General features: G+C 45.9%; 11 protein-coding genes across 11 annotated transcripts; 5 read left to right on the plus strand and 6 right to left on the minus strand.

The window, feature by feature from the left end:
* Positions 1–684: 684 nt before the first annotated feature.
* Positions 685–1,206, minus strand: BGW36DRAFT_383596 (uncharacterized protein). The gene has a single exon (XM_046216690.1). It carries the CDS (start codon positions 1,111–1,113, stop codon positions 886–888), a length of 228 nt encoding a protein of 75 aa, XP_046069403.1. The 5' UTR covers positions 1,114–1,206; the 3' UTR covers positions 685–885.
* A 117-nt stretch (positions 1,207–1,323) lies between these two features.
* BGW36DRAFT_383597 (uncharacterized protein) lies at positions 1,324–3,921 on the plus strand. Its single transcript, XM_046216691.1, has 5 exons — positions 1,324–1,861; positions 1,927–2,410; positions 2,469–2,842; positions 2,894–3,154; positions 3,209–3,921. The coding sequence occupies exons 1-5, from the start codon at positions 1,527–1,529 to the stop codon at positions 3,663–3,665; spliced, it is 1,911 nt and encodes a 636-aa protein (XP_046069404.1). The 5' UTR covers positions 1,324–1,526; the 3' UTR covers positions 3,666–3,921.
* Positions 3,922–4,043: 122 nt separating this feature from the next.
* On the plus strand, positions 4,044–5,250 carry BGW36DRAFT_383599 (hypoxia induced protein conserved region-domain-containing protein). The gene is made up of 3 exons (XM_046216692.1): positions 4,044–4,340; positions 4,425–4,495; positions 4,557–5,250. The coding sequence occupies exons 1-3, from the start codon at positions 4,303–4,305 to the stop codon at positions 5,042–5,044; spliced, it is 597 nt and encodes a 198-aa protein (XP_046069405.1). The 5' UTR covers positions 4,044–4,302; the 3' UTR covers positions 5,045–5,250.
* Positions 5,250–6,191, minus strand: BGW36DRAFT_383601 (uncharacterized protein). Its single transcript, XM_046216693.1, has 4 exons — positions 5,953–6,191; positions 5,828–5,885; positions 5,675–5,757; positions 5,250–5,605 (listed from the first exon to the last, which is right to left on the minus strand). The coding sequence occupies exons 1-4, from the start codon at positions 6,091–6,093 to the stop codon at positions 5,522–5,524; spliced, it is 366 nt and encodes a 121-aa protein (XP_046069406.1). The 5' UTR covers positions 6,094–6,191; the 3' UTR covers positions 5,250–5,521.
* A 2,453-nt stretch (positions 6,192–8,644) lies between these two features.
* BGW36DRAFT_383603 (uncharacterized protein) lies at positions 8,645–10,288 on the minus strand. The gene is made up of 3 exons (XM_046216694.1): positions 9,981–10,288; positions 9,517–9,856; positions 8,645–9,440 (listed from the first exon to the last, which is right to left on the minus strand). The coding sequence occupies exons 1-3, from the start codon at positions 10,039–10,041 to the stop codon at positions 8,942–8,944; spliced, it is 900 nt and encodes a 299-aa protein (XP_046069407.1). The 5' UTR covers positions 10,042–10,288; the 3' UTR covers positions 8,645–8,941.
* A 371-nt stretch (positions 10,289–10,659) lies between these two features.
* BGW36DRAFT_454136 (glycoside hydrolase) lies at positions 10,660–12,669 on the plus strand. Its single transcript, XM_046221894.1, has 5 exons — positions 10,660–10,925; positions 10,974–11,285; positions 11,342–11,558; positions 11,631–11,856; positions 11,910–12,669. The coding sequence occupies exons 1-5, from the start codon at positions 10,797–10,799 to the stop codon at positions 12,475–12,477; spliced, it is 1,452 nt and encodes a 483-aa protein (XP_046069408.1). The 5' UTR covers positions 10,660–10,796; the 3' UTR covers positions 12,478–12,669.
* A 206-nt stretch (positions 12,670–12,875) lies between these two features.
* On the minus strand, positions 12,876–14,075 carry BGW36DRAFT_399006 (DUF52 domain protein; the record flags this gene model as incomplete). Its single annotated transcript, XM_046218477.1, has 3 exons — positions 12,876–13,716; positions 13,799–13,867; positions 13,921–14,075. 3 exons carry the CDS (start codon positions 14,073–14,075, stop codon positions 12,876–12,878), a joined length of 1,065 nt encoding a protein of 354 aa, XP_046069409.1.
* Positions 14,076–16,451: 2,376 nt separating this feature from the next.
* BGW36DRAFT_429773 (uncharacterized protein) lies at positions 16,452–17,592 on the minus strand (the record flags this gene model as incomplete). Its single annotated transcript, XM_046220735.1, has 3 exons — positions 16,452–16,608; positions 16,660–17,280; positions 17,336–17,592. The coding sequence occupies 3 exons, from the start codon at positions 17,590–17,592 to the stop codon at positions 16,452–16,454; spliced, it is 1,035 nt and encodes a 344-aa protein (XP_046069410.1).
* Positions 17,593–18,038: 446 nt separating this feature from the next.
* BGW36DRAFT_209915 (Alpha/Beta hydrolase protein) lies at positions 18,039–19,672 on the minus strand. The gene is made up of 2 exons (XM_046209917.1): positions 19,574–19,672; positions 18,039–19,501 (listed from the first exon to the last, which is right to left on the minus strand). The coding sequence occupies exon 2, from the start codon at positions 19,238–19,240 to the stop codon at positions 18,290–18,292; it is 951 nt and encodes a 316-aa protein (XP_046069411.1). The 5' UTR covers positions 19,241–19,501; positions 19,574–19,672; the 3' UTR covers positions 18,039–18,289.
* Positions 19,673–19,793: 121 nt separating this feature from the next.
* BGW36DRAFT_383611 (efflux pump antibiotic resistance protein) lies at positions 19,794–21,734 on the plus strand. The gene has a single exon (XM_046216695.1). It carries the CDS (start codon positions 19,886–19,888, stop codon positions 21,575–21,577), a length of 1,692 nt encoding a protein of 563 aa, XP_046069412.1. The 5' UTR covers positions 19,794–19,885; the 3' UTR covers positions 21,578–21,734.
* Positions 21,735–21,854: 120 nt separating this feature from the next.
* BGW36DRAFT_409382 (uncharacterized protein) lies at positions 21,855–23,082 on the plus strand. Its single transcript, XM_046219106.1, has 2 exons — positions 21,855–22,226; positions 22,282–23,082. Exons 1-2 carry the CDS (start codon positions 22,070–22,072, stop codon positions 22,710–22,712), a joined length of 588 nt encoding a protein of 195 aa, XP_046069413.1. The 5' UTR covers positions 21,855–22,069; the 3' UTR covers positions 22,713–23,082.
* The last annotated feature ends 104 nt before the right edge of the window (positions 23,083–23,186 follow it).

Raw genomic sequence — 23,186 nt, forward strand, 5'->3', positions numbered from 1 at the left:
CTGAGAGCTAATTTCCACGCGAGCCACTAAGAAGCTGCCAAGAACTGCCAAGAATGGAGCCAGCCGTGTGGAGTACCGGAGCTAAGCCATTAGTGCAACGAATAATATCTCTTCGAGGACTGCTAGCGTCCTCGCAGCTTTGCCAAAGGCAAAAAAGAGCTCGCTTGCACCTTAGTATACTACTATATCTGCTGGTAATAATATACAATAATACCGGCAGTCTTCGATCTTACAAGCTATGATTAACCCAAGTCATAACAATGTCCGTTCTTCGGGACCGTTTACCGTTTCTGGTCTTCTCCTCTCTCCAGTGTAGTGCGTGACTACCGGTTTTCTGGGGTGATGCCCTCAAATGTGAGTCTCCATTGATACGCTCAAATGCAGATGTTTTCTGCACATGATGCATAATTCAGGTAATCACATGTGCACTCTCAGCCATCGGTGAAGAACGCCACGTAGACAGATTTCTTGGATGTTATTTGGGAGTCGCCAACATCAAATAAATTAGCATGTGGCGAGTGTCTGATATAGACTCTATGTATAGTAGTAGGCGCCGATCCATACTCGAATCCAGCACGAGATCGAGTGGCAGACCCAATGAGATCTCGACTTGCTGATTCTCGTTTCAAGTCGAGTCGCATTGACTACTTTTTAAAATTATTGATGATATTACGATGATATGTAGTCTAATCCTGCTCTGTAGTCTGGTTCTGGAACCCCAGTCTTCCCCGCAATGGCCCTATGCTTTAGGCATCGATCATCCCCTGGTGCCAGGATAGAGTCGCAAGTGCCGACTTGATGCATGCAGAAACCACGGTGTATCAACGATTCGACCTCTCGCCTGCGTCCACTGTCCCCCCGCTCTATCACCGTTGGCGCCGGCATTCAAGGTGCATATCGCAACGTGACGGCGTGGCCCTGGCATAATTTACTCTCGTAATTATCAGGAGACAGGGTTGACGGCCCCGTCAAGCGAATCAGCCTCCCCTGCTCCTCCTGAAGACCCGAGTCGGAACCCCACAGCCAAAGGCGACCCTCCAGAGGGGGATCTGCGGGCCATCCAGGTACCTTGTGAAGGATCAAGACTAGAGCAAGAAAAGCAAGAAATCTCATCACCTCAGCAGTAGCTTAAACAAGGGCCACAAATGAAATAAAATAGATTCAAAAGGGACTGGACCCCTTCTGTCCGGCTCCATCCGCAGCTGTTCCTCGCACGCTGACCTGGTAGTCCACACTGACTGACTGACGCTGCCGGCAGCGTAAGGCTTAAAAGCTCCGGGTGACCCGCCTCTGCTAGTGATATTATTTCACCCGCCGCTTCCCCAGATTTTCTGCCTCTCCCACCTCCACTACTCATCTTCACTCGACTGTTGTCCATCTTCCGCAAATATGCCCCGCCCGACACTCCGCGCCCTGTGCTGAAAGACTCCTAATAGATTGATCTTGATCTATTGATGTCACTGCTAGCTAGTGGATGATCTGCTAACTTGACTCAGCAAGCCACTAGCTGCTCGCGCTGTCTCCCAATGGCGGTCGTCATGAACGACTCCTTCCAACAACTGCTCCATGCTGCTACTGAGCCCGACTTCCAGCCACCCGATGCTGCAGTTCTGTCAGCCTTTGGTATTATCGGTTCGGGCTCGGACAGCGGTGGAGAGGTAACTCAGGGCAGGCTGGAGACTGCCACTGTCCGGAGGCGCCCTGCTCCTAGAGGCACAGCTGCCTATCCGCGAAAACGAGCGAATAGAGCCTGTCAGGTTTGTAGGGCACGCAGAACAAAATGCGACAATAAAAAGCCGTCATGCTCATTCTGTGAGAAAGTCGGAGCCAAGTGCATCACGACTCCGACTGATTTATCCTCGTATGCTCTCTACTCTTGGTCTCCCCCCTAGAGGGTGTGCGGGTACTGATTTGCTATTCAAAAAGGTTTGACCCTGCAAGCCTGGCAATCTTAGACCGTCTAGAGCAGCTGGAACAGCTGATTCGTGAAAAATCAACGGTATCAAACTCGCAGCTGCCACCCCCGCCTCCTGCTCCAGCTCCGGTTGAAGAGTTTACCTTGAGCTACGGATCTCCAGCTCCTGATTTGCATTTCGGGCCTGATTTTAGTACAGTCACGATTGAGACGGTACTCGCCTGGGATGTCTTTCGTGGTCGTTTTAATTCCCAACTAGATCTGAAATCTCTCCTCAGGGACGTTGAATCGCCACCATCCCCCAACACCTCTCCAGTAGGGGAGACGATCCCCTTAATTAATAGCCTGGAGCTGGGCTCCTGCAACAGGCTGCTTGACAGCTTCTTGGTACGGGTTCATATTGCTAACCCAATCCTGGATATTGGGCTGGCCCGCGGATATATGAATCACGCTTGTATCCATGGGGTTGGCTGGGACGCTCAATCCTGTCTGGTGGTGAGTTGCTTCGACTATTTTCACAGAGATAATCTGAAGCTGACTAAAGCTCTCGAAGCTTCTTGTTTGCGCGCTAGGATCCATTGCAGAGGCATTCCATGATGTACATGGACATACCTCTCTTATGACACGGAACTCCCCTAGTTTTACCCTTGCTAGGGTATTTTTCGAGGCCTCACAAAAGCGTATCGGTTTACTTTTACGTGGCAGCGGAGTCTTGGAGGCACAATGCTTTTTCTACTCTGGTGTATATCTTATGACCATTCAGCAGCCTATGGATGCATGGAAACATTTTGTTCAAGCTGCCGCGATTTCGCAGGGATTCGACTTTCCCAAGAAGCCTTTTATGGCTGAGCTGCTAACCGATGAGGATCTACGGAGGGAGCGAGCTGCTCAAGAGAGCATTTATTGGACTTGTTTCAAGTCCGAGCTGTAAGTCTCAATAACTGAAAGACAAAAGATGACGTTTCTTACACTCTGTAGTGAGGTTCGTATGGAGCTCTCTTTACCAGGTTTCGGCCTGCAGGATCTATCCTATCCCAGTTCGTTTCCCAGCCCACCATCAGATGACCTGGGGCAAGACTCTGCACACGCATGGTATTATTACCTCGCAGAAATCGCTTTGCGTCGACTTGCAAACCGCATATTGTACAACCTCTTCCGAAATCAGGATAATGGTCGATTTCCTAGGATTATTGAGTTGGTGGAGTCGACCGCCGCTTTCGAAGCGCAGGCTGCTGATTGGTAAGTGTATACAACTTTCGAGTATCGCGTTCATTAAAGCTTACCTAATAATAGGATGGCATCACTCCCGCCAGTTTTCTCTCTACAAACTCCCGAGGAAGAAGATGACGTGCTCAAATTTGTTCTTCGTGGCCATCTTCTCGATTGCTACGAGTGGATGTATTTCCCATTCATGGCCGAAACGATTAACTTTGGGCGTCGCGGACCAATTCTTGACGAATATACGCGTAAGGGACTACAGATGTGTGCTGACAGAATTCGCAAAAATGAGCCTGGTTTCCAGCACCGACACCACGGTGCATGGTTAATGCTGCGCACATGCACACGAAGTGCTTTGATTCTCCTTGCAGCCTGCCATAGCCAGATGGTGCAAGACCTGATGCCAGAAGGCTGGAAGGAGGCAGTTGTCAGCGCCATGGGTATGCTGCAATTCTGGGAAGACGAAGTTGGTGATGCTCGCGATCGTCTTCATATCCTTACCGTCTTGATGACGGAGTTAGGCTGGCAATAGGCTAGCAATGATAACACGAGAAAACAGAGAGAAGAGGTACAATTATTTGGACGAAAATCCGGGAGGATGAACTTATGGCTGAAAAAACCGTGATATTATTTTAGCATTTCTTGATCTTGCATTTTGAGCGACAAACAGATCTGCTGGGTCAGGTCAACCCTTTTCCATGTACGGACCTGTATACTATATGTATTTATTTTATTTTCACTCTACTTGTCGTCTCAACACATTTAGCTTGTTTATCGACGAAACTCAGACGACACATTTTGAAAAACATACCAGTACCATTGTAGATATTACAATACCGTATCGGAACCAGGCTTGGCATTTCTCCCGACGTCATGGTTAATCGATATTTCCGCAGAGAAGCCGCAAGATCCGTCTTCCCTGTGCTCAATAAGTGTCAACAGTCAAGGCAGGGCCAAGATATCTTTCACAGTACTGCTCTAGCTATATAAAACCTTGGGCAATACTTTTTTTTCCCATTTTGCATGTGAAAATTTTCACAATTGCTAGTTTCTCCAACACCGCAAAAATTGACCAACCCTTTCCGAAGCTCCCTGTCTGACGCTCCACGGAGCTTGGAACCTGCATCTATCGCTATATCTACAATCAACAAAAAGGCGAAGCGGTAAAAATGGCGGACCGCGGCTTTCCTGCTGTTGCAGATCCTCCGTAAGTCGGATCCATCTACAAGTCTCATGCCGCAGAACATAAGTGGATTGGCCGCGTGTGCTAATGGATAATTACCGTTCGCAGTCAATTCCAGGAGGAAACCTCAATGCAAAAATTCAAACGCCGACTCAAAGAAGAGCCTCTCATCCCACTAGGTAACCCCCACTATTTCCTCCAAAGAGGGGCTATGTGTTCTGATTCGAATTATGAAAACAGGATGCGCCGCAACATGCTACGCCTTATACCGCGCGTACCGCTCGATGAAAGCCAAAGACTCAGCCGAACTCAATCGGATGTTTCGTGCCCGTATCTACGCGCAATTCTTCACATTACTAGCCGTGGTCGCCGGAGGCATGTACTACAAGTCGGAGCGGCAACAGCGACGCGAATTCGAGCGGATGGTTGAAGAGCGCAAAGCGCAGGAGAAACGGGATGCGTGGCTACGGGAGTTGGAGGCAAGAGAGAAAGAGGATAAGGGCTGGCGAGAGAGACATGCTGCGGTGGCGGAGGCGGCTAAGGATGCTTCTGCCGGTGGTAAAGAGGCTGCGAAGGGGAAGGAGGAGGAGTTGAGGTCGAAAGACGGGGTTGATAAGAAGCCTGTGGACCAGAATGTGAACCAGGCGGTTCATGAGAAGGGCGATGAGAAGAAGGGCTTGGGTATATTGGATGCTGTAAAAGCGTTGGTAGGGAAGAAGGATTCATGAGGTGGGAATCTTGGGATGAGAGATATTACCTAGGAGCATCGATTGACTTGATGCATGTGGTCAATTGATTTTGACCTGGGAGGAAGATTAGCGACTCCACTCGAACTATGTATAATCTATGTACATATATGTATTTTTTTTTATAATTCTTTAAGATGTCCTGACTGCGATAAAAGTTAGCTTCCTTATTTCTGTTTCAAGATAGCCCATCTGTGCTTTTCACCTACATGGTTACCATTTAGTCTCTTCTATCCCTTTCCTTAGAATATTCTCTCATTGTGCCCAGGCCCCCATTTGGAGCATAGATCCCCCATCTACGCAACTCTAGGACGAAAAGCTCCACAACATCTTCCCAGGTTCCTGTGTTGTAATATGACCAACGTTGAATCCATCTTGTCGGCAAGACTAACCCACCCGTCAGAAGTTTCAATGATCCAAATGAATAAGTATTACAAGATTATATACATGAATCTAATATCATCGACTAGCAAGCTCCTCAATATATCTCCTCATCGTATCAAATTCCGTCTTTCCAGCCGACAGTAGATACCTTATATGCGCCTAAAAGTAAAATTAGTTTTATGTCAGCCTGTAACTACAAAATGAACGAAGAAACAGATAAGTACTTACAACATCTTCAACTCCTTTATTTCGGTCGAATTCTGCTCTTGCATAGTCTCTCATTTCCGTGCGTGTTGATGACGGTGGGATTTCTATATAACTTAGTCTCTTTATTTTTCATTTCCATGTTTTATGCAAGTGAGAAATGAATAAGTTACGTACTGTATACAGCACGAATAATTTCACGCCAGAAAGAAAGCACTCGTTGTCGTTGGATGAACTGACCACTCATTAGAAGAGTTCTTTATCTTTATACATATATAAGTATGCAAGGGTAAAGGAAATACCTGATCAAGACTTGGGACTGGTTTCTTAAACTTTGAAGACTCGGATTTTGGCGTCGATGATGCTATTGATGATGATGGGGAATGCGGTACTGATGCCAGGAAGCGTGCAGATGATTTGATATTCAATATCTTGTTCCGCATGATCTGTGCTCAAAAGTCTCAATGTATAAATATAAAAATAGGATAATAAAATTGATATATCAACTAGAAAGTAATTAATGAAAAGTATCTGATTAATTTTTTGGTTTTTGAAACGTATTTCGGAGGCAATGAATGATAATGGCAGAATAGAGGGCGGTGAGAGGTAGTCGAGTTTGTGTATTGTTACGGGTATCAAGTTGGTATGTTACGGTTTTGGTAATATATGTTCTATTTATGTAGCACCGTTCCAAATACTATATACTAGTTATATAATTACGCCATAGAAAATACTTAATGTGAATGGCTAGTTGATAATTACAGCTATTAATACAGAATAATATTTACTACAAGAGGTGAATTAGAAATTGAGTTGATCATTGCAATCAATCATCACTTCACCCCGCTGTGTTGACCCAACTTGTCTGGAGTAGCGAAATGAGAAATAAGCAAAGACATCCGCAATGAATATGCTTGCTTAAGAGCCGTAAGATGGTTCCCAAGGCTTGTATTATTCTTTAAACATTGGACCCAGTGCAAACATCGTCGATTTCGGTGTCCATAACCCTAACGTTATGGATGTAGAGTATATGGCTGATATAAGCTGCTCAGATTTCCCTGCATACGTAACTACGCTTGAATATTAATACACATGTATAGAGAAAATAAATCATATATTTTATTCGTTAAATATTGTCTGTGGTAGATGCGTACTCATGTACATCTGCATAATATCAATATCCCCCGACCTGGAAAGGTTATATGCAGTTCTTCGTTTCTATTTCGTTTCCCCGCGTTTGAACCCACTCATCACTGTACTTATATGTACTAATCACTAGATGTGGACATATCCCGTAACAGAACCTTGAAGAATAGGTACTATTCCCAGCCTGTTCTAAAGTATGTACTAGTTGACATTGACCTTCTAGGGCTAGGTATTAAATCCTATCCTACTGTAGCGACGATCTATCGAGTCACTTTGCATTAGATTCTTAAACTAGCCAGGTAAAAGATGGCATGTTTTGACTTACCGAGTAGGCTGTATACGAACCATTTTGAGTCAAAAATGTGCAATTTCCATTATACCCTTGATCCAGTACATCATGTTCGCAAACGCCGTCTGTGACTACCCAAGGCTGATTGGGCCAAAATGATCCTGATTGGCTGAAAGACATAACAGGCACAGATGAGTTAATGCCAGTACAAGGCGTGCCGTAAATTGAGTAGTTGCCGGACACAGTTTTGAGCAGCTGTGTACAATTAAAGTCACTGTAAAACTGCAACTCCCAAGCATTCGAGACTGGGGCGAGAAAGGCGCCGAGGGTAATGGAAAGGATGGTCAAGACACGCATATTGAATACGTAGTATTAGCCACAAATTATAGGGTTGCTCAAATTTCGCGGTCTTTAAATGTAATGGATGAGATGCTATTTTATCGGGGATATTCAGGTCTTATTAAATTCGTCGACGTTAGCCTACATCAATATGTAGCCTATGGCATCAATTGAAGTCACATTCCTCCTTCCAGTATATATATTAGCATTATTTCACGCTAATATCTACGAATGGAACCCCCGATATGGACAGTTGGGGGCGCCATAGCCGGTCTTCCTGTCTTTAGATCTAGTTTTGAATAGTGGCAATCTTAATTTACTAACTTTGCCAGTTTGCGGTATGTCCTCCCAAAGTGGATTTACGACAGCCACCGTTAATTGAATAGTATTACCTTGAGCGGCAGACTGTTTGGACTCTAGATAATCCCAAGTGCCGTCCAAATATACCCACTGATGTTGACTTGATAGACTCTGTACAGATCAAGCAGCCCTACCATTTTTATCCCCCTACTTTAATTATAGAACCCCGCTCTGCGCGGCTGCTGAGAGTGAGACACCTGCTAACTCCGCATAGTAATCCATCCGCTCTAGTCAGCCCATGTACCAATCAGCCATGATACAGTAGTGTCATCCCCTCAAATGTAACAGGTTTTATGTCTCTCCGGCGCATGGACCACACTGCTTTACAGAACCCTCGATGATATCGAAGTATCAGTATTCCATCGCGGTCTGAAAGGCAGCTTAGACATGGATTTTAATTTAAAAGAGAAAATCTAAAAGCACTATAAATGATAAAAAAAGACAAGATAAAGTATGGTTTCTTAATAAGGATTGATGATTGTCATAAATATACGCACCATAAAACCCTTCATTTTGGATAACGTTGCCTGCGGTCTGGACAGGGCTTAGGGTTTGACATGACAATTTCCCCATAGAAACCAGATACTTAAAGGAAATTGCAAGGAAGACATTTGGCATTTGGCATTGTCTTTTATCTGGAAAATGAAGATAAAGTCGCTACATCGTAAAATAGTTCAAATGTTGAAATCAGTAATAAATAATTATTTGAAGTATATATGTTTAACTAAATTTTGATGCTAGACAAGCCCGCCAAGTACCATCTCTCCGATTAATCCTCCAGAGAAGAAAAGCAGAAAGAAACTGTGCAAACCTGCATACGAAACCAACTTTCTATTGTCTTACTCTAGTCATCACAAGGGCGAACATTGAAGGGAGTGAAATACAAGAAACACAACACGTCAAGCGCAAGAGGAAACGCTTGCGGGATGACCAGTTTACTGTAAATAAATTGAATCAAGGAAGAAAAATGTCTCCAAAACAAGAGAAATGTCATTATATGAACCTGCAAAGTACTCATAAGTTGATCCTCTAGAGAATATTCAGGCTTGCTTGTGCTCTTTTTTATAGATCTATACTCGAAAACTTTTGAAAGGATAGCTTAACTATACTTTTGGGTTATTCAATGCAACCAATCGTAACTTTCCATCATACTCAATTCAATTCGGTCGGATACACCCCCCCTTGCACTGCTCTGCCTCGTGAATCTCACAGTATATTCTTTCTTTCTGCATCATATCACTCAATTTAGTAGCTGCCTTCTTATAATACGGCTGCGGTGGCAGCAGAATCTTCCACCGCCGATGCGGATGATTCTTTAAGCTCAGCCCCCTCAAAGGCTCGAGGAAAACGGGTACCTTCTCAATCGGCTCCCCAAACCAGTTGCCAGTCAGATGCAACGTAAAGTCTTCGAGATTCTTCATCAGCAGAATAGCCTTGCAGGTTTCGACCCACTGCTGTCGACCAGCCCAGACATATACTGATTTGACTGAGTCCTTACTTGGTAGCCAGTGACCGGGGAACGCCCATTTCAGGTCGACGGAGCGAATTTCATTCCATTGATCGGCTGGAATGGTCGGTCGTAGGTACGTCAGAGACCAGGTGTTGCTAAACTCAAACGTGTTTGAAGAGTAAAGTAGGTAAATGCTTTCCCGGTAACTGTTTCCCAAACGAAAAGATATCTTTTTATGAGACTTTGATCCTTTAGATCCATTTGATAGATTGTATAGCTTACATCTGTTTACACGCTGCTGGCAGCGAGAGCAAATTCATATTCGAGCACCTTTCTGCGTTCTTGATCGGTTGCGGGAGAATGCCGCGGCAGATGCCACATGGATCTCGTTGCGGGCACACAACGTAGCCCAAGCGTTTTTGCGATCGTTGAATAACGTGCAGCCGTCGGCCACCGAGCACCATTTCCCAGATCATCAGTCGCAGCTCGGACGGGAGCTTGTTCAGCAATAGGCATTGTGACTGCTGGATGGGCGATTGGCTGAAATCCATCGCTCGTGGGGCCGGCCCTCTGACAGTTCCTTTGCGCCGTCTGTATCGAGGCAGCGAGGAAGGTTTGTCGTCTTTGATGGTTAGTATCTCTATAGCTGCAGATCGAAGCTCCTGCCCGGAAGGACCAAGAAAGCAAAAGGAAACATGACAGTAGTGACGTGCATCTCTGGATATGGCTATCTTAAATCAACATACTTTCGTACCTCTGGGCGAGCACATCTTCCCAGGAATGAACGCCAGTCTTTGACCTGGCCATATCGAAAGAGACGACAACAACAACAGCAGTAAGAAGAAGAGGAAGAAGAAGAAGCGCAAGAAAAGGCGGTGACGAGAGAAGTGGCAAGCAACAGGCTCAAGCTAGGCTCGGTCACGCGAGAAGTCCATGGTATGGGTACCAACACGAAAGGGTCATGACATGGCGCAAGCGGGCAGCTTCCACGGCAGCAAGCAGCAAGCTGTACAGACAAGACAATAGAAGGAGGGATAACAGCCTCAGGCAGGAGCTGGATGCGTGATTTATCTCACCGACGTCGGCGCTGCTCGCTGCCTCAGGCTGCAGGGCGCCGAACCGGGTCGCGGTGGGGCTCCGGTCCGGCGCATCTTATCTTATCTTGTGCCCTACCGTACTGGAACATCGTTTACAGTGGTGTAGAATGTATAGAATGTACCCATCTATATTCCTGTTTTATATAGACCAGGCTATTTACCAGCTTTTCAGTGCTTAATAACCCTTCTATTCATACTATATTGAGTATATTGAATGTAGACTGCTATGTTGCTGTTCCTGTCAACGAAGTCGGTTGATGGACGCTACGGGGGCAGGAGCACCCCCGACACAGCACTTGAGGTGATGCTCTGACTCACTGCACGATGTATTAAGTGATCTCCTGCTGTCTCTTCTCTGCTCTTTCCCCTGACACCAGGTTGTCCATCATCAACCCCGGCCATCTTTAAGTATCCTTATCCATTTCTTAGTACATAGAGTAGATTGACAACACTGCACCGACTCAAATGACAATGCTGGGGCTGCTGACTGCAGCTTTTACTTTAGCTGCTTGTTATATGTTTGCGAGTCCTGCCACCGCTCTACCATCCAAGCATGCATCTGCCCCCGAGAAACTGGTTTTCGCCCATTTCATGGTGAGAGTACTTTAGTCTGTCGTTAAACACGCAAACTAACCGCCATAGGTGGGAATTGTTGACGATCGTACCTCTGCATCAGACTACGATTTGGACTTCCAACGAGCGAAAGCGATTGGTGTCGATGCCTTTGCGCTGAACATCGGCACTGATAGCTTTACAAACACCCAGTTGGACCTTGCGTACGAATCAGCAGACTACAATGGCATGAAAGTTTTCATATCCTTTGACTTCAACTGGTATAGCAGTGGAGATATTAGCGCAATTGCCTCGAAGATAGCGCGATATGCTGCAAAACCAGCACAGCTGAAAGTGGACAACAAGGTTTTTGTTTCGTCCTTTGCTGGCGATGGAGTCAATGTAAGTCCATGCCTTGTTAGCGGATACACGACATATATTAATAAATAATCACGCAGAGAATTGAGTTGGAGGCTGCAGCTGGAACGAAGCTGTTCTTCATTCCTAATTTTACTCCTGGAATTGGCGACTTTGGTCATATCGACGGCGCTTTTAGCTGGAGAGCTTGGCCAAACAATGGCAATAACAAGGCACCTGCTCATGACCATAATACCAGTACGAGTGACGAAGATCGTGTCTATCTACAAAAATTGGGCACCCTTTCTTATCTAGCACGTAAGTTGCAAACTGATCCTGCTCCGTGGATTGGGTATGATGGCAAGAGCTAATAGTATCATTCACATGCAGCGATTTCTCCATGGTTCTTTACTCACTACGGTAGCGAGGTGTCCTACAGTAAGAACTTTGTTTTTCCTGGCGATCTCTTGTGGTACAATCGTTGGAACGAAATTCTTTCTCTGGCACCTCCCTTTACCGAGATTATCTCATGGAACGACTATGGCGAATCTCATTATGTTGGTCCTCTATCGTCTTCTCACTACGATGATGGTAGTTCTAAATGGACAATGGACATGTAAGCGGTCTCTTAGAACTTAAGGGCCGGGATAAATTACTGATATCTGGAAGGCCTCATGACGGCTGGCTAGACATGGCTGTCCCATTTATTGCTGCTTACAAGGCTGGTGCCAAGTCAACCGAACTGAAGGACTTTGTTACTAAAGATGAGCTTGTGTATTGGTATCGTCCTACACACAAAGATATTGACTGCGACTCTACAGACAACACTATGGAATCTGGCAATAATGCGAGTGGTAACTATTTCCACGGCAAACCCAATGGGTACGAAACCATGGCAGATTCCGTCTTCATTGTATCCCTCCTGACGGAAGACTCTCAAATCGAGGCAAAATCCGGTAACAACTATCAGGCTTTTCACGCAAAATCTGGAGTCAATGCCTTTTCTTTGCCTATGGGTATTGGCTCTCAATCTTTTACTGTAAAAAGGAACGGTGCCAGTATCCTCAGTGGAACCAGTGCCAGAGACATTATTAATACTTGCCCCTGTGGAATTTACAATTTCAATGCCTATGTTGGTCAACTTCCGCCTCCTAAGGTAATCAGCCAACTCCGTCCAGATGGTCTCAGTAAGCTGACTGAAGGTTTGCGAGTTGCGTGTCCGGTCAAGACCGGCTGAGCTTGCTTGTGCTATTTACACATTTGAAAATGCCTGTCAAATGGACCAATGGGGTTGAATGCCGATACCTGATCGTTGTTTTGAAACAAATTTCCTGAGTACAACTAGGTTTTCAATTTTCGAGGTAATGGGTAAAAGGTCTGATAGTGGGGAGAATGTATTTTGTGCCATTCTCATTTAACCGAACTGAAGACAGAATTTTGTTTCAAAAATGTAAAGTCTCTTTCCATTTGAGAATGATAAGCGGATTGTTAACTTCTAAAAGCCAGGATGACTTGTTTGTACTACTAGTAATCTCCGGTTACTCCGTATAATCAGTAATAGTAGGCAGCCGACAAAGAATTCTCCTCCGATACGCAGTATCTAAGGATAAACAGGAAAGGTGATCCACTAGGATATTAAACCACTGCCACTGCACTCACGTAGCTCACCGAACTGTCGGAAACATCATCTGGATCTGAGCTTCTCTCATACCTGATGAAATGAAACTTGCCTACATCCCCACCCGTAGCAGCAGCGAATTCCTCCAAAGCCGCCATAATAACTCCAATAGGATGTCGACCGCACACTGTATTACCAGTTTTCCTGAGAATACTAAGAAACTGCTTGGCATTTCCTGTCGTAATTGCTTTCATAGTCGCAATGTCTACGGCCGAAATACTATCATAGATTTCCGTCTGTAACTCGCTGTTACGGCGTAGAGACTGGCCTGATACGGCCACTGTAGCTTCTTCAGCCTGGGGAATCGTTGTTGGTGGCTGAGGCAAGTGATCAAATGTTAGTGGCAGCGGTGGCTTCTGTTGCGGAGCGTCAGGTACATAATACGTGTACCCAAACCGCTGACCCCAATGACAAAAGTCTGAACTAATAATAAACGCATTTGACTGGTCTGCCAAGTATGGAGCTAGCAGCGCGCCAACGGTACGCTCAGTGTCGGCGCTGGTGTTACCAACCATGATCGGCACAAGAGGCGGGTATTCCGAGGTAGACCGGTCAGGGAACGTGAGCTGCAGTTTGCGGTGGATATATGGGAGATGCAGCTCCATGCTATGCTCTCGTTCGTCGGTACGTCGAGACATAGTTTCGAAGCGGGATGAGGATGAGGATAGCTTCTTGATTGTTTCTGTATCCAGGGGGAGGGGGTCCTTGGAGAGCGGGGTTGCGTAGGAGGTTAGTTCGGGCAGGGCGATTGTTGCGAGGGCGTGATGGTGAGAAGGGCCCAGCAGGAAGATGCGTTTCCTGGATGGACTTTTGTGAGCTTGGAGACATTCCTTGGATTTGTGGTTTTGGTTTTTATGCTAAAGGCCGCACTCCTACTCACGCGTTGGAAAGATCGAGCGACTTGTACGCCCACGCCGCGCATGGTCCTGAGTACGCATATCCCGCGTGTCTGTGATTATTTAGTTTGAACCAAAAGAAGATACAGAGGGGAATAAAACCCACGGCCCTATGATTATTCTTGCGCCAGGAACCGGCAATGACCCCAAACCCCCAATCTCATCCGGAACAGCAGCGAACCATCCGTCCAGCTCCGCGGTTAACGTGGTGCCGTCATCTTCGTACCACGATCCAGCATGGGCTGCTCTTCTGACCGACATTCCGTGTTTCCCGGTCAGGAATTCTAGCATCTAGCATCAATGTTTACCATAGACAGAAAAATGAGCAAAGAGGAGGTGGTAGACAGAGTCAACAGGGTGGATCGGCAACTGATAGCGTCAAGTGGAGAGCTTATCGTTCCTTATGCGGGGGAGGGGCAATTATAGCAAAGTTATTAACAGCCCATCTGAGCATAAGAATACTCAATATACTAGCAGCCTAGTAATTTAAATTTGAAATTTTTTAAATAAATATAACTATAATAATAATAATTAACATAAATAATGCGCGTATTCTGCTTAAGGATGCAATGGCTATATGGAATTGTTAAAACATGTTTGCGGATTACAAAATCCACTGTGGTTAAGGTTGCTTGCTTCATGTGGACTTATCTCTTTCCTCTCTATACTTGGTATTCTCGTACTTAGACGTGAATAAAATACCTCATCGACTAGTCCTTTAGGACTATGTGTTAATGCGGGTGCACTTCACATGACTCAAGAAATATGCGGACTCTCATATGTACTCCAGGCGACGAACTTCATTCTACTCCATAAGACTTATCACGGAAGTGACTTCTCAACTAGTATAGCAACTCCAACGATTTGTCGTGATTCGTGAGCTACCGAATCAGGTCTGATTCGCTAAAGACTAGCAGTCATCATAAGCGGCACAGTTCGGAACCAGCGTCCTGTATGTCGATACCAGCCCCCGTTAGTGTGCTTTAGCGGTGACAAAAGGAGTTGCGATTCTCCCTTCAACTGTCTCCAGTCATTTTCTCATGACATTCTGGATACTGTTACAGACGAATGCGATTCGTTATCTCTCTATCTTTAAAGGAGAAAGTTTAAAGGTCAGCAGCAGGTTTACACGGTATGATTAACCTCACCACTTCGCTTTTTCCCAAACCGTGCAAGTGAAACAGTGAATAGGTGACAAGATTGAAATAGACATTGACTCATCATTTAACAGTATCATTAGAATTGTGAGCCAACTCCGAAGACTGCGCTTCGAATTCGTATACCTACCCCAAAGGCCTCGACTTCAACACATACTGCGGTCAAGACATCGTTGCAGTTGAAGTCGGCAGCTCAACCAAGACAAGTTTGACCGACTGCATGGATAAATGCCCGACTGATCGACCCATTTGCTACGGTGCGACATACTTTACACAAAACGGAAAGAATTTGTTCATACAAAACCGAAGGCCTAACGGCGACAGTGAACGTATCAGATGCAGTAACAATGTCAACAGCGCCATCGCAAAATCGACACAGCTACAATCATTGAGCACAATTTGTCCATACCAAAACAACTCAATGATCGACACGAGTGATGGCTTGCCGTTTCAAATTCTGTGCGATCTAGATATGGCGGGTTACGGCGACTATTATACTTGGGGATAGCAATACACAGCGCATACGAATTCGCTGATGGAATGCATGAAAATATGCTCACAGTCGCATCCACTCCTTTTGGGATTCCATGCAGGATGGATTTGAGAACTGCTACCTGTTGAATGCGACGAATACTGCCAGCTTTGGGTCAAACACTGATTGTAAAAGATTGTTCAATTCACTAACTCTTTAGATAATGTCTTAGATATATACTTTCGAGAAGATTTTCGCTTGTTCTTTGTTCTTTATGTCTAAAAAGGAACATCCAAGCTCACATAATATAATATCAATGAATTTTTAAACATTCTTTCGTAAATTAACGCTTCATTTAATTACCCAATTTGGCATGGAGAATAATCAACATTGAATTGATCTATCTGTAGCTTGCTTTGCTCATACTTGCTCCCAGTGATGTTGATTTCTAGTATCAAATAGAATTCATTTCCTTCTAACTAAATTATATTACACTGGGTGAGGTTAGGTTTTGTTGGTTTAATGGTTGAAAACGCCAACTTTGAACCCATCAATGATGCAACTCGTCCCACCTCCTGTGCCTGAATTCACTGTCACAATAGGGGTGTCTATTAATTCTCCAAATATTTATCCCAGTATGGTTATTAGAGTTATTGAAGGTTCCATTTTGTAATCGATATGAGAGATATTAATCTAGATAAGATTAAATTAGTTCATATTATTCAAGTTCTGTACATTTATACTCAAAGATAGTATCTACACTAGGCCTGAACACTAGTCAGGTTGACAGCGCGACTTTTGATGCTCACCTTCGTGTGGAGTACAGTAATTCCAAATTCTTCGTGGGTCCCGGGAATATTCTTATCAATTGCTTGTACAATGGCGAAACAAAAGCCAATTCTGAGATAGCGAGTGGATCAATTTTGCAGATGAGCTGACAATATCCACTGCTGAAGAAGGATCAGATACGGGGTTGTAGTATGTGCGTGCATATGTTATTCCCCGGATTTAAGCTAGAGAACTGACACGGTCGCCCTCCGTGGAATTCGGACGTTGAATATACACAACAAGATCTCCAAAGTAATCCCAGTCGCCTGGAAAATCAAAGGAATCATAGTGTGCAAGGATCCAGGTCCTCAGACGCGGCGAGTCTGGGTCAGTGCATCTTATAGTTTTGTTAGAAGCCTATCCAAACCACACTGGATTTGCATCATACCGTTGGTCTATCTCCTCTATCCTGTTCCAGATGATAATTGCCGGTCGAGCGATGTCAGACACGACTTGCTTAACAGCGACATTTGGGCTGATAGAAACCACAATGGTTGAATCATCCACCTCCAAGAAGCCTTCCGGGTCGGGCAAAACCGTGACCCCAAACGTCTCCAGAATAGCCGTATCATGCTTGGTATATGCTGGATCCTGAGCATAGCATTTTATATCGCTCCCGTTCGACACATCTCGGAGTAGTTCATGTAGTGATATGATAAGTGCGTGCTGGAAGGATGACCGATTGCTATGTTTCTCCTCGGCGAATGCCTGAATAGGTCCAAGGGCAAACGCGACCATCTTGTTGATATTCAGGTTTTGGAGGCACCCGAACTTGTATTTCAGCTGCTTCCAAGACTCACTAGCCTTCCACATCTGTAGGGTAGTTCCCAAGCTTACCCTCACCTCTTCTAGGCTTGTAACATAGACAGGATTAGTTATTCGTTTAGTTAACTTGTCTCGGGTCAAAAGCTGATGGTAAATCCGAATATTCGTATAAGGTGACCAGTATCCAACCATATCAGGATCCAACAGACCCTGGATAGAATCATAGTGAATAATCGGCTTCTCGCTGTATTTACCTTGTTAGCACCGGCTATTAAGTAGAAGCAACACAGAGAACACACAATATGTACTCTAAACCCTCTTCCTCATCGCAATACATGCCGTTTCTTATCTTAAACTGGTCGAACTTCCCATCTAGTCCTTCAATACGAACCTTGTTCCCAGGCTGGCCGTTTCTCTGAAGCTCCTCGTAGACTCCTCGAATGCGGTCCTTGGTGAAAAAAGGGAAACCGGAATCGTATAGATATCGAACATGGGCAACTGCTTCAGAGGAAATTTCATCCTTCCTATCATCTGTTTCGTCATCAGTATCTGACATTGTGGTGGGTGGGAATGGTCGCTGAGAAGGAATATGCGGAGGTTGGAGAGGGGCAAGGCTGATGAATTCAATTCACCTTATCCAGAACCATCTGTCGTACGTAGCGTGGGTTGACTAATCGGTCGTTACTATTCAATCGGCCTAAATAGTCATTCCAATGATCGATTGGGATCAATCATTGGTTGATAAAAGCTAATTTTTTTAGAATTTGGTAAATAAATTGGTTTCTAGCTGTCATCAATGTATCCAGGAATTTTCGGAAGTACTGAGTGAATGGAAAGTGATAAAGGGGGTCATGTACCCGCATACATAAAGGTTGCGTAAAGGTACAATGTACCTTCTCGTGTTTCAGATGTCCTTCTATTTATAACCCCTATATAAGCTTCCGCCGCGCACGGAGTTCCGAAGAACTCCTTCCACTTTTGTTGCCAAGAATTATCGCTACGCCAAAAAGGGTTTATCTCAGGGTAAGGCTTCTTAGTGTGGTACAAATAGTGTATTTTGCTTGAAAAAATACCACTGGTAATTTTAATTTTCAAGAAGGGTAATCTGCTGTCTTGCAATTGTGCTAGTTTCATGGCTATACAGGCTTCTAGTATCTAAGATATATCTATTTACAGCATGGGATAACAGATCACAGTTCAGATATTGATTGATGATGATTCTCAAACTAGTTGCCGGATAGAGTGACGGCAAGCTACAAGACCTTCGACAGAAGCTCATTCAGTTCATGGGCCACAAATGCCGGGTTGTCCCTTTGCACGAAATGTCCTGCATTCGGTGCCTGCAACGGTCCCTTGCTCTTCTCCGGCTCCGTGATCTTAGCTAGTCCTTCATTGTATCGATGCCAGTACGGATTCACGTACGTCATCGTAATCAGTTTAGGAGGTCCCATCTTCGCCGACTCCTCCGCAAAAGCCTCAAAGTCGTGGCCGACCACGGTGACAAAGGGTCCCCTACCACCCGGACCCTGCAGAACTGGGCCATCGCTGGCGGGCAGCAGTGTTCGGAGGTTCTTCCGACTCAAGCCCTCCTTGCTGCCAACATCGGGGTGGAAAACCCGTCGTGTGCCTTCTCGAGTAGCGCGCAAGGCCTGTGGCGGAATCCCAGGTGGAAGCGTGGTATCATCGAAGTCCTCTGCGTCCGGATCGGGGAAAACCGACACAAAGTCCGAGTTGGCAAGGACGCTGTCGAGAAACAAGAGGCCAGCCACGGTGCCGGGATACTCTTGTGCGTAAAGCCGAGCCAGCGCGCAGCCAATCGAGTTTCCAACTAGAACAAGAGGCACACTGTCTGTTTCGGACACATCTAACTTCTCGGCGATGACTTGGGTGATAAGCTGGTGCAAGTCGCGAACAACGCTGAGGCAGTCATGGCCATGCATTAGGTCCGCTACGCCCTCGTCGCTAGGGTCGCGGTCCGTGGTTTGGCCCTGGCCGAAGCGGTCGTAGGTCAGAGTAGCGGGGATGTTCTCCTGGCGCAGCTCCTTCAACTGGGCGATGGCCGGCAACCACGACACCTGTGGCAGTCCGAGACCATTCAGAAAGACCAGTAACGCTGGTTTTGTCGTGGATACGGCCGGCTGAAAGCTATAGGAGATCTGCGCTGTGGGTTTTGTGGCAAGACTAATAAGCTGGAACTCAACCATTGTGTCCGTGTGATGAGGTTATACCGTGAACTGTGAAGGAGCTGATAATAATGTACAAAGCAGAAAAATTAAATAACTTCGAAAATGGGTGAGGCAGAAAAGGAAGGCTGGAGAGAAGAGGAGATTGGGTTGGGGGTAGCAAAGCGACGGTGGGGGAAGGGGGAGTGAGAGAGGATAACATAAATAGTTGATTAAGCCTCAGCTGTAAGAGTAGGGTACCACCTATGAGAGCCCTGCTGTCATGGAACGGCGATGAACAATCTGGAATATGTTATTGTTGGTTGGGTATGATTGAATAGGATAATATGTATTTGTAAGTAGTAACGAACTTACTGTACAATACATTCGGTGGCTAAGAGACGTAGGGTCTCTTAGTGCAGCGGTCAAGATATTATATTAAAAAATAGTAATAATTTTTTATATATAGATACATTTAGATAAATAAGTTCTTTACAACTCAACTTAGGCTTATAACTATCGTACCTGGGCTCAATCTATTGCTGAGTAATCTCACTAGTGCGTACGAAGTTCGACAGTACCTCAATCAGCTGTCGTCTTGTCATTTAACTCTTTGACCTCTAGTAGTTGGCCTCTACCATGGTCAATCTGCTGGTACACCATTGACTGGGTGACAGCTCCCTCACAATGGCTTCTTCAACGATAAAAGATGTCATATGCAACGAAAGCCATTCGATAACCCGAAATAGGGGCGATGCAGACGGCAATCTATCTGCCCATTCCGCAGGCCGCTCTAGCCAGGTAATGCAGGAGGCCACCGTCGACGAGATATCGGATGCTGCCCGCTTGCCTGGAGATTCCGAGTATCTAACCGGCGCAAAGTTCGGGCTTCTCATGTTTACACTGGCTGCAGCCCTTGTCCTCAGCAGCATAGACATGAACATCGTCGCCACGGCTGTGCCCAGCATTACTGACTACTTCCACACTGTCGCAGATGTCGGCTGGTATGCTTCTGCGTTCAGGCTCTGCCAATGTGCCTTCCAGTTTGTATTTGGCAAGGCGTACAAGCTCTTCTCTATCAAGCGTGTCTTCTTACTTGCCAATGCCATCTCTATTGCAGGCTCGCTGCTCTGCGGGGCGGCCGCTACGTCGACTATGCTTATCGCTGGGAGGGCTGTAGCTGGACTTGGCTCAGCTGGTCTTCTTTCAGGGTGCTTTGTTATCCTTGTGCAATCAACACCTCTACGCAGACGGCCTATGTTCACCGGCGTAATGGGCGCCATCGAAGGCCTGGCTACGCTATCTGCACCAATCCTCGGCGGTGCCCTTGTGCAGTCGCTTGGTTGGCGATGGTGTTTTTACATTAATGCGCCTATCAGTGCCGCTACGGTGTTGTTGACGTTGTACTGTTTCTCAGATACACCGAAACCTAGTAACGTTGCACGTATGGTACTCAAGGAAAAGATCGCGCAACTTGACCTAGTTAGCAACCTGCTCCTGATCCCAGCGCTGACTAGCCTCTTCCTCGCATTCTCGTGGGCCGGTACTAAGTACCCCTGGGACAGTGGCCCGGTGGTTGGTCCTCTTGTTGCCTTTGCTGTCCTTATAACCGCCTTTGTCTACAATCAAATCCGCCGAGGTGACGCTGCTGCCCTCCCTTTACGGATTATGAAGCACCGCAGCGTTATCGCCGGGTGCATTTTCATCATGTGTGTAAATGCCACTGGCAGTGTGCTCGAATATTATCTGCCTACTTACTACCAAGTTGTTCGTGGATATACTCCTGCCAAAAGCGGCTACATGATGCTCCCTATTATCATCGCCGGCACCATTGGTGCCCTGATCCACGGCTTCGGGACCAGCGCCTTTGGCTACTACGCACCATTTATGCTCTTTGCCTCGATTATGATGCCTATTGCTGCTGGTCTTATAACTACGCTCAACATCAACACTAGCTTCGTGCAACTGATCATATACACCGCCTTCTCCGGCCTAGCCTACGGCATCGGCTTCTCAGGACCGCAGAACGCCGTGCAAACGGTGCTGCCCGCGGAGGATGTTCCGCTAGGCATATCTATCATGCTGTTCGCACAGTCTTTCGGCCCGACTGTGGCGATCGCAATTGCACAGGTCCTGTTCGTAAATCAACTGTCGACCAATCTAAGTGGTCTCGTACAGGGACTTAGTGGAGCAGATATCGAAAACATTGGCCTGACTCAGATTGCGACGAGCGTGCCGCTAGCAAAGTCGAGAGAGGTTCTTATGGCGATTGACAAAAGTCTCATCCAGACATGGTATCTGGTGGTTGGGCTGGCGTGTGCGACGATGGTTGGGAGTTTGTCGATAGAATGGCGGTCGGTCAAGTCGAGACGCGACTAGATATACTAGACGGTCAACCATGACACGAATTTGATATAGCCTCCTGTAGTATAAGAGCTTTAGTTTCAAGGCATTTTGACTGATAAAGACCAACATCGGAAATTTTTGCGGATATACCAAATAGTCGTCCTTCAAATTGGAAAAGACCGTGACAAAGGGCAACAGTGTAGATATGCTATGCCGCATCCAGCAATGCAATTAAGGCCCATGAGGGTTAGCGGGAGGATACTCCGCGTTTTAGCGCGTCTCTGCTGAAGCAGGGAGATCCACTCGGCATCACTTTCAGTACAGACTCACATTAATACTGCTTCACTCCTACTCCTACTCCAACTCCTCTTCCTGCTCTTTTTGCTTGCGCTCTCATCTGTTTCTATTTGCTGTATACTTCTTGTCCCCACCAGCCGGTGCTTCTATCACGAGATTAAGATTGTGCTGATTTTGCCTCTCATCATCCCTTGATTAAGCGTGTCGCCAACTCACGTGCTATTGATCATGATGTCTCTCAAGCGCAAGGCCTCTTTTACATCCTTCCAGGCCGCTACTAGAACCGAATTTTGCTCACAGGCAGAGGGGGATATCCCGCAACACCTCCACAGCCGCACACGGAAGAGATTCCGTGACAATCGGCCAGATGAACAAACTGTATATGGTAAGTCAGCATTAACAATCACTGTCATCCTGAGTAGGTTGCTGACATTGACTAGAGAAAACGTTACGAATACTGTACGAGGCTCAGAAGAGACATGATTCGCCCAGGACCGACGAAGTAGAGGAACCAATGCCGCTCTCCCCGCCACCATCTGACCCCGGTGCCCTCGACCCTCGTCAGCAAACCCTACGAAAGTTCTTTCAACCCGTACAGGCATCGCCCTCTATAAACATCGATCGCATGTCACAAAACACAATTAATGGATTAGATATCCATCCCAATGCTGCTTCGGAGAAGGACTCTGTGATGGAAACCGAGCGCAGCCAAAGCGTGTGCAGCAGTGGATCGTCCACTCCTGTCTTTGCCGGATCGGAGATGGACACGCACATGAACATGGATATGAATATGAATGCGAATCTGGTAACGGAAAGAAAATGGATTGGTTTTAGCTGGGTGTCATTTCCACCTGGGTCTGTCACTTCATGAAAGTTTCGGTCATGATAATATATGATTGTCTTTTCTCAAGTTGTTTGGAGTTTTGGGGTCGATGCGAGGCTGCCTCTATATTTCGCTTATGCATTTCGAGCTGCCTGCAGGCTTTGGAGTGATGCTATTTAGCCTGGGTCTGTTTTGTTGTTATGACTGGCTGCGTTTTGCACTCCAATCATGTATGATCTGGTATAGTATATATGAATATGGTAACTGCGGGCAAGATATGAATCAAGGATACATTCAACAATTCTTCATATTTGAATACGATCATCTTTGATATATTAACCTTGTATCTATTTTCGCACAGAGCTCAAGCCTCTATATGATGGCATAGAGAAATTCAATAACTATATTTAGAATTTAAGTAGATTTATTTATCGACATTAATCGTACTTCTTTCCACAAAACTTTGACATGGACGATAAAATACTTGAGTATATCTACAAGCAGGGAAGAGGATATGTGAGA

The sequence above is a fragment of the Talaromyces proteolyticus genome (genome assembly GCF_021365285.1).
Source record: "Talaromyces proteolyticus strain PMI_201 chromosome Unknown BGW36scaffold_9, whole genome shotgun sequence".
NCBI lineage: Eukaryota > Fungi > Ascomycota > Eurotiomycetes > Eurotiales > Trichocomaceae > Talaromyces > Talaromyces proteolyticus.

Excerpts from the sequence above, each read along its gene's own strand:
- BGW36DRAFT_454136 (XM_046221894.1), top strand. The coding sequence starts at position 10,797 with ATGACAATGCTGGGGCTGCTGACTGCAGCTTTTACTTTAGCTGCTTGT. Across the intron at positions 10,926-10,973 it reads TGGTTTTCGCCCATTTCATG|GTGGGAATTGTTGACGATCG; the intron begins GTGAGAGTACTT and ends TAACCGCCATAG. Across the intron at positions 11,857-11,909 it reads TCTAAATGGACAATGGACAT|GCCTCATGACGGCTGGCTAG; the intron begins GTAAGCGGTCTC and ends GATATCTGGAAG.
- BGW36DRAFT_383601 (XM_046216693.1), bottom strand. The coding sequence starts at position 6,093 with ATGCGGAACAAGATATTGAATATCAAATCATCTGCACGCTTCCTGGCA. Across the intron at positions 5,886-5,952 it reads CAGTCCCAAGTCTTGATCAG|TTCATCCAACGACAACGAGT; the intron begins GTATTTCCTTTA and ends ATGAGTGGTCAG. Across the intron at positions 5,606-5,674 it reads ATAAAGGAGTTGAAGATGTT|GCGCATATAAGGTATCTACT; the intron begins GTAAGTACTTAT and ends TTTTACTTTTAG.
- BGW36DRAFT_209915 (XM_046209917.1), bottom strand. The coding sequence starts at position 19,240 with ATGGTTGAGTTCCAGCTTATTAGTCTTGCCACAAAACCCACAGCGCAG.
- BGW36DRAFT_383597 (XM_046216691.1), top strand. The coding sequence starts at position 1,527 with ATGGCGGTCGTCATGAACGACTCCTTCCAACAACTGCTCCATGCTGCT. Across the intron at positions 2,843-2,893 it reads ACTTGTTTCAAGTCCGAGCT|TGAGGTTCGTATGGAGCTCT; the intron begins GTAAGTCTCAAT and ends TACACTCTGTAG. Across the intron at positions 3,155-3,208 it reads GAAGCGCAGGCTGCTGATTG|GATGGCATCACTCCCGCCAG; the intron begins GTAAGTGTATAC and ends ACCTAATAATAG.
- BGW36DRAFT_383611 (XM_046216695.1), top strand. The coding sequence starts at position 19,886 with ATGGCTTCTTCAACGATAAAAGATGTCATATGCAACGAAAGCCATTCG.
- BGW36DRAFT_383603 (XM_046216694.1), bottom strand. The coding sequence starts at position 10,041 with ATGGCCAGGTCAAAGACTGGCGTTCATTCCTGGGAAGATGTGCTCGCC. Across the intron at positions 9,857-9,980 it reads GCTCGCCCAGAGGTACGAAA|ACGACAAACCTTCCTCGCTG; the intron begins GTATGTTGATTT and ends TAACCATCAAAG. Across the intron at positions 9,441-9,516 it reads CCAGCAGCGTGTAAACAGAT|TTACCGGGAAAGCATTTACC; the intron begins GTAAGCTATACA and ends TTTGGGAAACAG.
- BGW36DRAFT_383596 (XM_046216690.1), bottom strand. The coding sequence starts at position 1,113 with ATGAGATTTCTTGCTTTTCTTGCTCTAGTCTTGATCCTTCACAAGGTA.
- BGW36DRAFT_383599 (XM_046216692.1), top strand. The coding sequence starts at position 4,303 with ATGGCGGACCGCGGCTTTCCTGCTGTTGCAGATCCTCC. Across the intron at positions 4,341-4,424 it reads CCTGCTGTTGCAGATCCTCC|TCAATTCCAGGAGGAAACCT; the intron begins GTAAGTCGGATC and ends TACCGTTCGCAG. Across the intron at positions 4,496-4,556 it reads AGAGCCTCTCATCCCACTAG|GATGCGCCGCAACATGCTAC; the intron begins GTAACCCCCACT and ends TTATGAAAACAG.
- BGW36DRAFT_409382 (XM_046219106.1), top strand. The coding sequence starts at position 22,070 with ATGATGTCTCTCAAGCGCAAGGCCTCTTTTACATCCTTCCAGGCCGCT. Across the intron at positions 22,227-22,281 it reads AGATGAACAAACTGTATATG|AGAAAACGTTACGAATACTG; the intron begins GTAAGTCAGCAT and ends GACATTGACTAG.